Raw genomic sequence first — 15,391 nt, 5'->3', positions numbered from 1 at the left:
AGCAACGACCTTTCTGGGTCTAACTAACCTTCCTGTGCCTATTTCCTCAGCTCCAAAAAGGACTGTTGTGAGAGTCAGGAAATTAATACACATACAGTACTCTGCACAGTATCTGGCATACAGTAAATATTAAATAAGTTTTAGATGCAATTTGTATAAAACACTATATGAGCTGTCCAGGATCCATGGACACAAGAGCCGTCTATAAGCTAAAATGTGTGAATAGATCAGGGAGCTGGGGAGCGCTGAAGATGGAGAGTAAATTAAATCTGCTCTTAAAATCAGAATTTAATATGTACTCTTAGAAACCGACATAGAATTATATGGTATTAAGGGAGACAGGACACAGTCCCACAAATAAGGATAGCTTGAGGCAACCTGTAAGATGGTCAAGAATTCAAAAGTAGAGATATAAGCAAATAAGGTATTCAAAGCCAAAGAAATCACTTAAGCAAAAGTACAGAAGCAGGAAACTGCAGTGTTTTGGAGAAATGTGAGCAGTCCAATGTAGGTTACCTGTAGGAGTAAAATGAAAGACAGATTGGAACAGAATAAAATTATACTGTGCAGAAGCTTAACAGCAGACTAAGTTAGAAGTACTTCAGTAGGTGGGGGACACTACTTGTTTTAAGCAAAAATTACATGACCATTTATGGGAGTCAGTAGTAAAGTGACTGCTTAGCAAGCACAAGGACCTGGGTTCAATCCCCAGCACCCTCCCCACCCCAAAAAAGGAAGACTATATTGCACGTTAAGAAAATATATTGAAAGAACATGTAGAAAGCAAGAAAGAAGACTGTGGGAGAGCCTAATACGAGAGGCAACAGGTAATTAGACCCTAGGAATAGGAATGGAAAAGTTAAGACAATGATGAGAAAAATGAAAGGCAGAATATATTAGAATTGGCGAGTAATTGAATATGGGAATTCAAGATAGAGGAAAGAGTCAAAAATTACTCTCAGGAATCAAATGTAATACATACAAATGAACCAAAATACAGTTTAATCATTGGACTTCCCCCAGCACCTGGCCTATGGTAATACTCAGTGAATGTCTGCATGAATAAGATCATTTGAGTCCACCCGGGAGCACTTTTCCAGGAAGAATATGACTCTAGTAGCTTCCTACTTTACTCTTCCCAATACTACCCATCAATTTCTTAGGTGTAGAAAATCTCACTCACCATCAGTAAATGTTTAAAATGAAAATCTTAGTATTTCTCACCCTGATTGTTTGGTCATCTGAAGACGTCAAAAATGATGATCCATCAGGAGAAAACATCGCACCATGAACCCAACTTAGATGTCCTCTGCAATCAGCTACCTTTGCACATGAGTCTATATTCCATAACTACAGAATAAACACAGAATATAGGAAATCACATTCATAAGCATTTTGAATACAGAAAGAAAACTTGAAATAGCAAGTATGACTCAGCAAAACTGCCTCTATGAAAACAGCCCCCAAACTATAATAATACAAAATGTCTTGTGCAGAAGATTATTCACTGTATGACATTTTAATAGCAAAAACTGAAAATAATCCAACTGTCAATAGGAAACCAACTGAATAAATTACATTAATCACATAATGGAATACTACACAAATTGCAATGAGAAAAACACCCTGATAATGGCTCATTTGTGGGATATATTGTTAACTAAAGAAAAGCAAAATGTAAGAGTATATATATATACTATCTTTTATAAAACAGTTGGGATATAAATATATGTAAACATATGGACAGATACAGATATGGATATATATGCACATAGATGTCTGCTTATATATGTAAAAGAAACACTGTTACCTATGGGGTAGGGAAAAATAATGGAGAAGAAACAAGGATGATAGTGAGAGTTCTCTGAATAAAACTTATAAAACTTTGATTTTGGAATAATGCAAATGTTTATCTATTTTTTTAAAACTCAATCTAAAAAAATAATAGCATGAATATAAGCAGCTTCCACATACAGACTATTTCCCACTTTATCCCAAATTCTTGCAAAACCATAAATTACTGCACTAACTGTAACATGTACACATTTCTGTTGTTATTCATGCTTATTACAAATTGTCTTTGTCTGGAACCAGCCCAGCTGTATTTTGTCCTAGGTTCTGCTATAAATTACCCAAATACATTCCAGTCTAATGAAGTACCATATGTGCCTGAGTTCCTATCATTACACTTTGATTACAGACCTACTTTATGATTTCAGAACTAGCACGGACAAAATCAGGACTTCATCACACATCCAGTGGTTTTCATTCAGTGAGTTAGTTCGATGGTTACAAACCAATTATATGAAATTTCCTCTGCCTTATCTCTAGAGTCTAAGCTGGAATATACGGAGCTAAACGATAGACATGAAAAACAATTCCACAACTGAAAAATCTCTCCTGAAAAAACTCAACAGCAATAATAATAGCAATAAGCCAATTAATAAATGGAGAAAAGAACTAAACAGACTTTTCACAAAAGAAGAAATACAAATGAGCAAATACATGAAAAAAATGTTCAACATTCCTAACAATCAGGAAAATACAAACCAAAATTACATTGAGATTTCATCTCACTCCAGTTAGAATGGCAACCATCAAGAATACAAACAATAATAAATGCTGGCAAGGATGTGGGGGAAAAGATACACTAATGCATTGTTGGTGGGACTGCAAATTAATACAACCACTCTGGAAAGGAGTATGGAGATTCTTCAAATAACTAGGAATGGGATTACCATATGACCCAACTATCCCTTAGTATTTATCCAAAATAATTAAAATCAGCACACTGTAGCAATATAGGCACTTCAATGTTTACAGCAGTACAATTCACAATAGCCATGTTATGGACCCAGCCCAGATGCCCATCAACAGATGAATGAAGTATATATATAAACAATAGAGTTGTACACAGTCATAAATATGTGAACATATGGATGGATATGGATGGATACAAAGAATGAAATTATGACATTTTCTAGCAAATGAATGAAACTGGAAAACATCATGCTAAGTGACCATAAACCCGACACAGAAAGTCAAGGGTAAAATGTTTTCTCCTGTATGTAGAAGTTAGATGGAAATAAGGAGGGATGGGGAGTCGGGGGGAGTCCCAAGAAAACAGAAGAGAGATCAGTGGAGCAGAGGAAAGGGATTGAGAAGAAGGGAAAAGAGACAAAAAAGGGAAGAATCATGGAATGGAATTGACCAAACTATGCCAGGAACATATATGAATATACACAGTGAATTCCACTTGTATGTATATCTATAAAGCACTAATTTAAAAAAAAACTATAAATAAATGGAAGACCAGTAGAGTATAGGAAAGGGAACAAGGGAAGTTGAGAGACAAGAGAAAGAAATAAGTGGTACTAGGAGCTGAAGTGGAACAAATTATATTCCATGCATGTATGAGCATATCAAAATGAACTCCAACATTATGTGTAACGATAATGCACTAATAAAAACATTTAAAAAAAGAAAATCCTTCCCTCTCTTCCCTCCTTGTTTTCTCTTCCTCTTCCCCAACATTTCTTGGTCACTCAGAGCCTCTGAGCCAAGTCCCTATATTTCAAGAAGGAAGACACTGTTTCCTAGAGGGAGAGGAAGATAAGTATGCAAGAGAATAAGGGTCTTAGAAGCATCAGGAAAGGTTGAAAAAGAGGTTGCTCCTTCACTCCCTCTAAAAATCCTGACAAACCTCAGAGAGGGGAAAATTCCAGCCACATCTCCCTTCAGAATCTACAGACAAGGTTCAAGTTCCCTGGTAGATCTGAATCTTCCAATTCAAGGTCTCTCTCTGCCTGCACCACCCTACTTTTTCCCACTGTGTGGAACAGAACTGGAGCTCTTTAATTCACTGCCTCTGCTTACAACAGGCAGGTTCTCCGAAGGAAAGTCCTTCAGTGTTACTTGTATTGTTGTACTTAAGAATCAGGGGCAGGGGCTGGGGTTGGGGCTCAGCAATAAAGCACTTGCCTCACATGTGTGAGGTACTGGGTTCAATTCTCAGCACCACATACAAATAAATGAATAAAATAAAGGTTCATCAACAACTAAAAAAAAAAAAAAGAAAAGAAAAGAAAAAAAGAATCAGTGGCAGTCAGGTGCAGTGGTGCGTGCCTGTAACCCCAGAGACTTGGAAGGCTGAGGCAGGAGAATCAAGTTCAAGACCAGCCTCAGCATTTAGTGAGGCCCTGTCTCAAATAAAAAATAAACGGGCTGGGGATGCTGCTTAGGAGTTAAGTGATCCTGGGATCAATCTATGGTATCAAAAAAACAAGAGGGGCTGGGGCTGTGGCTCAGCGGCACAGCACTTGCCTAGCATGTGTGAGGCACTGGGTTTGACTCTCAGCACCGCATATCAATAAACAAGGGGGAAAAAAAGAATCAGGAGGTGCTTACAGAACTCACGCCTCACTTTCATTTGATACCACCACGCTGATGTGTATTGCTTAGCACCTCTTCCCTACAGCCTTAATAATAGCTGGCAAACTCACTAGAAACTGCTGAAATAAGCACCCAATACTGAAGAAGTATCTGTAGTCGTCAAGTGTCCCTTCACTAGGAACCTGTAAACCAAAGGAATTTCTCTACTTTCGGGGTAAAGCCCCATTACCTCAAACTACCTGATGGTGAGACCAAACAAAGGAATAAGGAGTATTAAAGGTTGGAAAAACGAATCCATCTTTGAAAGGAAAATACAATTCACTGTCTTTTGAATAAATTAATAGAGTAACTCAGGCTGGGTATAGTTCACTGGTACAGCGCTTGCCAAGCACATGTGAGACACTGGGTTCAATTCTCAGCACCACATACAAATAAAATAAAGGTCCACTGACAACAACAACAAAAAAGAATAACTCACTTGGTAGACTTCTTCCAGGACTAGTTAAGTATAGAGCCTAAATGTGGAATTTATTATTTATTATTTATTATTAATAAATAATAATTATTTATTATTATTATATTTTATAATTACAAAATTATAAATATAAACAAGTATTTTATAAAAGTAATTTATTAAAACCAAAAATAAGCCCAAATGACTGGGAATACAAATCATGTCTCAATAATAATCCTGAATGTTAATGGCCTAAACTTATCAATCAAAAGACACAGATTGACAGAATGGATTAAAAAGAAAGACCCAACAATATGCTGCCTGCAGAGACTTCATCTCATAGAAAAAGACATCCACAGACTAAATGTGAAAGGATGGGACAAAACCTACCACACACATGGACTTAGTAAAAAAAGCGGGGGTTTCCATCCTTATATCAGATAAAGTGGACTTCAAGCCAAAGTTAGTCAGAAGGGATAAAGAAGGACATTTCATACTGCTTAAGGGAACCATAAATCAGGAAGACATAACGATAGTAAATATTTATGCCCCAAACAATGGTGCATCCCTGTACATCAAACAAATCGTTCTCAATTTCAGGAATCACATAGACCACAACACAATAATTCTGGGTGACTTTAACGCACCGCTGTCACCAGTAGATAGATCTTCCAAACAAAAACGAACCAAAGAAACCATAGAACTCAATAACACAATCAATAAAATAGACTTAATAGACATATATAGAATATTCCATCCATCAACAAGTGGATTCACTTTCTTCTCAGCAGCACATGGAACCTTCTCGAAAATAGACCATATGTTATGCCACAAAGCAGCCTTTAGGAAATGCAAAAAAATAGAGATACTGCCTTGGGTTCTATCAGATCATAATGGACTGAGAGTAGAAATCAATGACAAAATAAAATACAGAAATTACTCCAACACCTGGAGACTAAATAATATGCTATTGAATGAAACACGGATAATAGAAAATATCAGGGAGGAGATAAAAAAATTCTCAGAGGTCAAGGAAATGACGATACAACATATCAAAATCTCTGAGACACTATGAAAGCGGTACTAAGAGGAGAATTCATTGCATGGAGCGCATTCCAGAAAAGAATGAAAAGTCAACAACTAAATGACCTAACATTACAGCTCAAAGCCCTAGAAAAAGAAAAACAGAATAACAGCAAAAGTAGTAGAAGACAGGAAATAATTAAAATCAGAGCTGAAATCAATGAAATTGAAACAAAAGAAACAATTCAAAAAATTGACAAAACAAAAAGCTGGTTCTTCGAAAAAGTAAACAAAATAGACAAACCCTTAGCCACACTAACAAAGAGAAGGAGAGAGGAAACTCAAATTCCTAAAATTTGTGATGAAAAAGGAAATATCACGACAGACACCACTGAGATACATAACATAATGAGAAGCTACTTTGAAAATCTGTATTCCAACAAAATAGAAACTACTGAAGACATTGACAAATTTCTAGAGACATATGCTCCTCCCAAACTGAACCAGGAGGACATATACAATTAAAACAGATCAATATCAAGCAATGAAATAGAAGAAGCCATTAAAAACCGACCATCCAAGAAAAGCCCAGAACCAGACGGATTCTCAGCCGAGTTCTACAAGAAAAAGAAGAACTCATTCCAATACTTCTCAAAGTATTCCAGGAAATAGAAAAGGAGGGTACCCTACCAAACTCATTCTATGAAGCTAGTATCACCCTCATACCCAAACCAGGAAAAGACACATCAAGGAAAGAAAATTTTAGACCAACATCCTTGATGAATATAGATGCAAAGATCCTTAACAACATATTGGCAAACCATATCCAAAAGCATATTAAGAAAATCATGCACCATGACCAAGTGGGGTTCATCCCTGGAATGCAAGGAAAGTTTACATCCGTAAATCAATAAACGTAATCCATCATGTCAATAGACTTAAGGATAAGAATCATATGGTTATTTCAATTGACGCAGAAAAAGCGTTGGACAAAATACAACACCCCTTCATGCTCAAAACACTAGAAAATTAGGAATAGTAGGAACATACCTGAACATTGTAAAGGCTATCATGCTAAGCCCATAGCCAACATCATTCTTAACGGAGAAAAACTGAAACCATTTCCTTTAAAAACGGGAACGAGATAGGGATGTCCTCTTTCACCACTTCTATTCAACATTGTCCTCAAAACTCTAGCCAGAGCAATTAGGCAGACTAAAGAAATTAAAGGGATACGAATAGGAAAAGAGGAACTTAAGCTGTCACTATTTGCTGATGACATGATTCTATATTTAGAGGATCCAAAAAACTCCTCCAGAAAACTTCTAGACCTCATCAATGAATTCAGCAACATAGCAGGCTATAAAATCAACACACATAAATCTAAAGCATTTTTATATGCAAGCGATGAAACAGCTGAAAGGGAAATAAGGAAAACAACTCCATTTGCAATAGCCTCAAAAAAAAAAATAAAATACTTGGGAATCAATCTAACCAAAGAGGTAAAAGATCTCTACAATGAAAACTACAAAACACTGAAGAAAGAAATTGAGGAAGACCTTAAAAGATGGAAAGATCTCCCATGTTCTTGGATAGGCAGAATTAATATTGTCAAAATGGACATACTACCAAAAGTGCTATACAGATTCAATGCAATTCCAATTAAAATCCCAATGACATACATTACAGAAATAGAGCAAGCAATCATGAAATTCATCTGGAAGAATAAGAAACCCAGAATAGCTAAAACAATCCTTAGCAGGAAGAATGAAGCAGGGGGTATCGCAATACCAGAACTTCAACTATACTACAAAGCAATAGTAACAAAAACAGCATGGTATTGGCACCAAAATAGACAGATAGATCAATGGTACAGAATAGAGGACACGGTCACAAACCCAAATAAATACAATTTTCTCATACTAGACAAAGGTGCCAAAAATATGCAATGGAGAAAAGATAGCCTCTTCAACAATTGGTGCTAGGAGAATTGGAAATCCATATGCAACAGAATGAAACTAAACCCATATCTCTCACCATGCACGAAACTAAACTCAAAATGGATTAAGGACCTCGGAATCAGACCAGAGACCCTGCAGATTATAGAAGTAAAAGTAGATCCAGATCTTCAACATGTCGGCTTAGGACCAGACTTCCTCAACAGGACTCCCATAGCACAAGAAATAAAAGCAAGAATCAATAACTGGGATAGATTCAAACTAAAAAGCTTTCTCTCAGCAAAGGAAACTATCAGCAATGAGAAGAGCCTACAGAGTGGGAGAAAATCTTTGCCAATCATACTTCAGATAGAGCACTAATCTCCAGAATCTATAAAGAACTCAAAAAACTTTACACCAAGAATATAAATAATCTAATCGACAAGGAAATAGACACTTCACAGAAGAATCTACAAGCAATCAACAAACATATGGAAAAATGTTCAACATCTCTAGTAATAAGAGAAATGCAAATCAAAACTACACTAAGATTCCATCTCACCTGATTAGAATGGCGATTATCAAGAATACAAGCAACAACAGGTGTTGGCGAGGATGTGGGGACAAAGGTACACTCATACATTGCTAGTGGGGCTGTAAATTAGTGCAGCCACTCTGGAAAGCAGTGTGGAGATTCCTTAGAAAACTTGGAATGGACCCACCATTTGACCCAGCTATCCCACTCCTCGGCCTATACCCAAAGGACTTAAAATCAGCATACTACAGAGATACAGCCATATTAATGTTCATAGCTGCTCAATTCACAATAGCCAGACTGTGGAACCAACCTAGATGTTCTTCAATTGATGAATGGATAAAGAAACTGTGGTATATATATACAATGGAATATTAATCAGCTATAAAGAATAATAAAATTATGGCATTTGCAGGCAAATGGATGAAATTGGAGAATATCATGCTAAGTGAGATAAGCCAATATCAAAAAACCAAAGGATAAATGATCTTGATGATAAGCGGATGATGACACATAATGGGAGGTGGGAGGGGGGTAAGAATGGAGGAAGGAGGTACTGTATAGAGGGAAAAGAGGGGTGGGAGGAGTGGGGGAGAAGGAAAAACTAACAGAATGAATCAAACATCATTACCCTATGTAAATGTATGATTACACAAATGGTATGTTGTTACTCCATGTAGAAACATGTATCCCATTTGTTTACAATAAAAATAAATTAAAGTTAAAAAAATAAATTTTAAAAAATGTTATTTATTCATTAGTGCTTGGCAATAACAATCTTATCTTAATCAATTCTAAATATAACTTCCATCTTATCCTACCCAATGATCTAAGAATCTGAACTCTCATCATTTATTTTAAGAAGAGTGTGTCTATTTCTATACTATTCAAAAGATGCCATATTTCAATCTAGAAAACGAGTGGACATTTCATTGTTTCCCCAAATCCCAGAAAATGCTAGGATTTCAATAAATGCTTGATGAATGATACTGTCATTCCCTGTCATACTGTCAAATCAAGTCTTCAATCACTGTTAAAATAATAAAGCTGGCTACATAGTTTAATATTCCAAAGCTACAAGTAACTAGGCTATGAAGAAAATATTCCAAAGTTTTTCAAGCAAGATTCTTGAGCAGCTAATGATTTAGGCAACCCATTCCCTGTCATCCTGGGATCTCTAGAGACCCAGATGTCACTGAATTAATTCAACTACTTACCTCCACACAGTATTGGGACAAAGCCACCAGTGCCAAATGGTTCTGAGGGGAGAAGTCACAGTACTGGATGGTGCTATGATGGCCTGTGTGGATTTCTGCCAACAGGCCACTGGTATAAATATCAAAAAGCTGTCAACATAAATAGAAGTATCTATGAAAGCACAATATTTAAAAAGATAAGCTATACCTAAACTGAATCTAAATGTATTTTTTAAAGAATTTCCTGTTTCAAATATAAAATCTAAGTCCTGAAAAACTACTATCATTTCTAATACATTATAGATATACATATTATATTATAGCAAATTAATATAATAACTGGCAAAGTTACTGAGAGTCATGAATAAGATATATATCTATATATCTATATATATATATATATATACTTTAAAAATATTGCTCATCTTGAAACATTTTCTGTACAGGAAAATTCATCACAGATGATCTCCCAAGCTGGCCTAAAGAGAAATAAAAGTTTTGTGAATAAATGAATGGACTAGCCAAATTAACAGAGTAGTTCTCCCTAATGTTTGTCTATTCAAAACAGAAAATGCAATTCATAAATGAAAATGATCAAAATAATACAGAGCACAGACTTGCTAAAATGAAATTAATGCCATCATTTCTATTTCTCTCCAGAGCTACCAAATTACTACATTAAGGTTAATCATTTTCCCATTTTAACCAAAAAAAAAAGCTATTTTTGAGTAATTCAACCTTCTTCATTTCAATTTGTGAAAGATTTTAAATGCTCAATATGCTCTTTAAAGTTTTTGCCAAATGGTAAGATGGTTTATACTTAATACATACATATAGTATGTTGATACACTCGAGCAATTCAAGATCAAAGCACAGTCCTCTGGAAGAAAATAAAGGTTCCCAGTGGGAGCCAGAAAGAGGCTTAGTGAAGTGGTAGAGCACACTTGTAATCCCAGCTACTCAGGAGACTGAGGCAGGAAAATCATGAGCTCAAGGCCAGACTGAGCAACACAGTGAGCATTTCAAAAGAAAAGAAAGAAACTTAGTGAATGCATAGGCCTGGGAGCATGCACAGACGGTAGGCAGTACAGCTTTGAGGGCCAAAAACAAAGCACAGGAAATCACGTTGTAATGTTTCCCAGGGCAAGCTGTTCTTAAAACTTAGTGACTGAGAGTGATACAGGAAATTTGCAAACTGGAATAGGAAACTGTCCCAATCACAGAGGAACAAAATAAGAAAAACTTAACAGTAGGATTGGATAAACAATACCGAAGAGCAGGAAAGACACAAGAAAAAGGGAAAAAAAAAACGAAATTGAGATCCATGTGCAAAATAAGGGGAATTGCACAGTAGCTTTCCTTTAGCACAGTAAAACAGGTCTATAGGTTTTTAAAACAAGAAGGCATTTCATGCAACATAAAATTATTTTCCTTTTTCCCATTTTTTTTTTTTTTTTTTTTTTTTTGTGATGCTGAGGATTGAACCCAGGGCCTTGTGCTTGCAAGGCAAGCACTCTACTGACTAAGCTATCTCCCCAGCCCTCCTTTTTCCCTTTTTAAAAAATGATCTTATGCTCAACATCACTGGTCATCAGGAAAATGCAAATCAAATTGCAAAGAAATACCATTTCACATCTACTGGGATAGCTATAATTTTAAAAAAAGAAAATAACAAGTATTATCAAGGATATGGAGAAGTTGGAACCCTTGTACGTTGCCTGTGGAAATGTCAAATGATGCAGCTGCTGTGGAAAAGTCGGGTGGTTCCTCAAAAAGCTAAATACAGAATTCCCACATGACCCAGCAATTCCACTCCAAGATATACACACAAAAAGCAACGGAAGCAGGGGCTCAAGATACTTGTACATCAATGTTCGCTGCAGCATTATTCATAAGAGCCAAAAAGTAGAAAAAAGCCCAGTATCGATACATAGATAAATGTACAAATAAAATGCGGGGAATATATAGATGCATTATACACACACACACATATATATATACACCCACACACACCCACACATACATATATATATGCCCATGAATGTATACACACATATACATATGTAGAATGAAATATTATTCAGTCATAAAAAGGAATGCAGTTCTGATAAATGCTATAACAGATGAACTCTGAAAACATATGCTCAATGAAGTGAGACAGACACAAATAAACCAGTATCATATGATTCCACTTACATGAAATATCCAGAATAAGTACATTCATAGATTACGTTAGAAGTTATCAGGATTGAGGTAGTGGGAAACAGGGAGTTGTTACTTAATGATTATGGAATGGAGTTTCTGTTTGGGGTGATGAAAAAGTTTTGGAAATATATAGTGGTAAAAGTTGTACAACAATATGAATATATTTAATACCACAAAATTACGCATTTAAAAATGACAAATTTGCCAAGATCAGTGTCATACACCTATAATCCCAACAGCTCAGGAGGCTGAGGCAGGAGGATTGCAAGTTAAAAGCCAGCCTCAGCAACTCAGTGAAGCCCTAAGCAACTTAGCAAGACCCTGTCTCTAAATAAAATATTTTTTTTTAAAGGGCTGGAGATATGGCTCAGTGGTTAAGCATCTCTGGGTTCAACCCCTAGTACCAAAAAAAAAAAATTTTTTTTTTTTTTACATTATATGTATCTTATTACAACAAAAATAAATTTCGAAATCTTTGAAACTTGCAAATGCAGTAGTTGCATTCTGTTCTTACAGACTTCGGCAAACTTAAGACAAAAGGAGACAGTTTTCTTCTTAATTTCCTGCCAGAGGAATAAAAATAAACACCAAACAAGATCCCAGGGTCACAGCTACCAGATCAGTAACAATCATATGCACAGGTCCCTCTGTGAATTTTTATGTAACTATATTATATATTTTAATTGTGCTCTTCAAAATAATATCTATTATTCAAGTCTTTTAAAATTACTATTAGAACAATATCAGTGAGCCATAAATCAGAACACTTGGCTGTCCTATTCACAATGCAACTTTAGACAAATTATCTGGCTGCTCTGAACCTCAGTTATCTCATTATTATCATATAGGGTCACTGCAACCTGCTTTGTCTCCTGGATATTTATTAAGAAATTATATGTGTGAGTACTCTGAACAGCACAAATAAAGAATCATTAGATTTGAAATGAGGACGGTATTATCTTCTCATCTACTTTTTTGTATATCTTCCTCATTTACTTTATAAAAATCTTAGAATCTTGTTCAGTTATTAATAACTATTTCTATCAGTCACCAAATCATAAATTTTTTAGGGATAAACAGAACTTTGAAAAATCACCTAAATCGATGTATTTGAAATTGATGGAGGAAAACAGGAAGAGGAAGAGGAGGAAGAGCAGGAGGAGGGAAGAGTGATACAGAATTATTCTACATTTTAAATAAATATGAGGAACATTGGACTCAACATCATAAACTGTTTCTGTAACATAGAGCGACCCAGGGCATTAAATATGTTAGTTCCCACTGTGTACCTCCCATAGGAGAAAGTAGTGTATGACCTTCCCAAACCTGTGTGACTATAAAGACTTTTCTCACAAGGCATCCAAATCCCCTAGAGCACGGTTCCAAAGAATGATCAAAGGTTAGGAAGCCTGCTCCAAATCACACAGCCAGACTTTATTTGTATCAGGAAACAGAAATGCAAAAATTAATAGAAAATTTAATTTTCTTTAAATCAGACTAAATTTGATTTTTAAAATACTAATACTTACAAAAATTTTATTTTTTGCTGCCACCATTATTCTAGCACCATCAGCCGACCAGGAACAACATTTCACTATCACTTCTATCTCATCTTGAGGGTCCTCTGAATTTAGGAAGAACTGCTTCATATTAATGCTTTTCCTCTCGTTTGCTGATCTCACATCCCAAAGCTTCAAATTTAAAAAATAAAAAACAAAACAAAGAAAGATTGTTTAATTCTCAACTCACACCTCCAGAATTCCACCTGGATTAAATATCATGCAAACTTACTTTACCTAATGCACTTTTACCTATAAAGGACTTTCTATAAAGTTTTTTACACTGAGTTTTTGAGTTTCATTGATCACCTTCCTAAAAGGAAAAAAAATAAAAGCACTGCCCAAAAAGCAGAATACAGATTGTAAAATGAGATAAAACGTGAGGAGAGCCTTGCATAGTGTGGGAGGAGGCTACAGATGAGGTGTTGACAGGACAAAGGCTGAAGCAGGGGGATGAAGATGCTAGCGACTTGCCACTGCTGCCCTCTGCTGTCCAGCCTTGAAGTGTGCGCCACATCTACTATGCACAGCAGGACTAGTGCACGGGCCCAGCTCAAGCCCAGTTAAAACTGCACAAAGCATCCGGAGACCTAAGGAAGATCTGAAAACTGGGAACAGAGATACTGAAAGAAAATAAGACTTCTGTGTGCTTGGTGGTGCCAGATTATCTGGAGGCATGAAACTACTGACTTCTGAGAAATGGGGTAAAAATACACTGAAGCTCACTCTAGAGCAGAGCCACTGAATGGTACAAAACACAAAGGCCTGCAAAAGGATACACCTTCCTTCCAGATCTCAAGCATGTCCCAGCTTCAAAGAATGATAAAGGCTATCATGCCTAGACCAAGGGTTGGCCAAGGATGAAAACAAAAACAAACAACACTGCTTCTCAGACTTGAACTCAGCTTCCAAGCAAAGCTCCCAAGTAAAACCTGATTTGTCTGGCCAGGCACATCTTTAATTCTTTCTTGAGTTCAGAGAAGCATTCCATATGATAAGAAATATGGCCAAAACCAAAATCTTTCTCTTTGCAATAACCACGGATAAACTAATTCAAGCAGAATAGAAACTGAGGACTAAAATATTTACCCTTCTCTAATACCAAAGAGAAAATAAATAAATGCCAGAAGCTTCAGTCACATTAGCCAGAATATAATGAGAAACCATGTATTCCTATTAATAGGAAAGACAAAGAAACCATTGGTGGATTTAAAAAAGAAAAGGAAAACTAGCATAATCCAATTTCCTTATACCTGCTTAAACTACAGTTGCTTCTAGGACATGCCTTCAGCTCCCATCCAAGTAGTGATGAAATCCCACATAAAGGGATCATGTAAACTAATGCCACCGTTTCATTTTGAAGAGGTCACAGCACTATATCCAGGGTTCCTGTACACCCTGTGCCCTTAGGTGTTTTAAATGACAATTTTTAAATAAAACTCCCTTTTGAAGTAGTTTATCATCGAGTCCAAAAAACACACACTTATCAACTTGATACACTACAAAAACTTAGAAAATTACACAGCCATTTGAGGCAGAAAATAAATTTTAGAGTTCTCACCCTCTCAGATGGTAAAAGCTTTAGAAGACTTTGACCTTGAAATGCTGTTATCTAAAATCATTTTGCAAAACCTCTGCTTACTACATGTCACTGCATCAGTGTGAACCAGCCAGCAGGCTTAACAGCACCATGGGAAAGCTACCACAGACACAGGCAGGTGTCCCCAAGAGGGCAGCAATGTCTGTCCCCCGCTGCTAGTGATACTCACATATGAACACAGAAATCAAAACCTGCCCCTGAAAACTGAGGCCTCTTTAAAATTTCTTTCTGAGTTTGAAGAAGTCTTCGTTTGGTCTGAAGGAACACAGCAAGGGCTCGTCTTTTAAGCACATTTATTAAAACATTATACTGGTCACTTTGAGATTACATTTGTGATTATATAAATGAATCAGATTTAGATACTACCCTAAAAGAGTTTACAGGTCAGCAAGAGGGCTAAGATGAGCACGTAAGCAACTCTAACACTGGATACCTGTGATACGTCACTTGAGAGGAAAAGATAGCACAGTGGGAACACTGCATTCAAGCT

General features: G+C 36.2%; 1 protein-coding gene across 6 annotated transcripts in view; it reads right to left on the bottom strand.

The window, feature by feature from the left end:
• The window catches only part of APAF1 (apoptotic peptidase activating factor 1), a 100,821-nt gene that overhangs the window by 22,066 nt on the left and 63,364 nt on the right, over nucleotides 1-15,391 (bottom strand). For 5 of the 6 annotated variants that reach the window (XM_079142097.1, XM_079142096.1, XM_079142095.1 and 2 more), the window contains 3 exons: nucleotides 13,272-13,433; nucleotides 9,559-9,687; nucleotides 1,225-1,350 (listed from right to left, as the gene is read on the bottom strand). In XM_079142097.1, the coding sequence (XP_078998223.1) occupies nucleotides 1,225-1,350; nucleotides 9,559-9,687; nucleotides 13,272-13,433 (417 nt within the window). Of the gene's footprint in view, nucleotides 1-1,224; nucleotides 1,351-9,558; nucleotides 9,688-9,944; nucleotides 10,017-13,271; nucleotides 13,434-15,391 lie in introns of those variants that run through there. The other variant, XM_079142100.1, reaches the window with a different exon arrangement.

This window comes from Sciurus vulgaris, assembly GCF_902686455.1.
Source record: "Sciurus vulgaris genome assembly, chromosome: 5".
Lineage (NCBI taxonomy): Eukaryota > Metazoa > Chordata > Mammalia > Rodentia > Sciuridae > Sciurus > Sciurus vulgaris.
The sequence above is the reverse complement of the archived record's forward strand: the minus strand, read 5'-3'. Positions and strand labels throughout refer to the sequence as shown.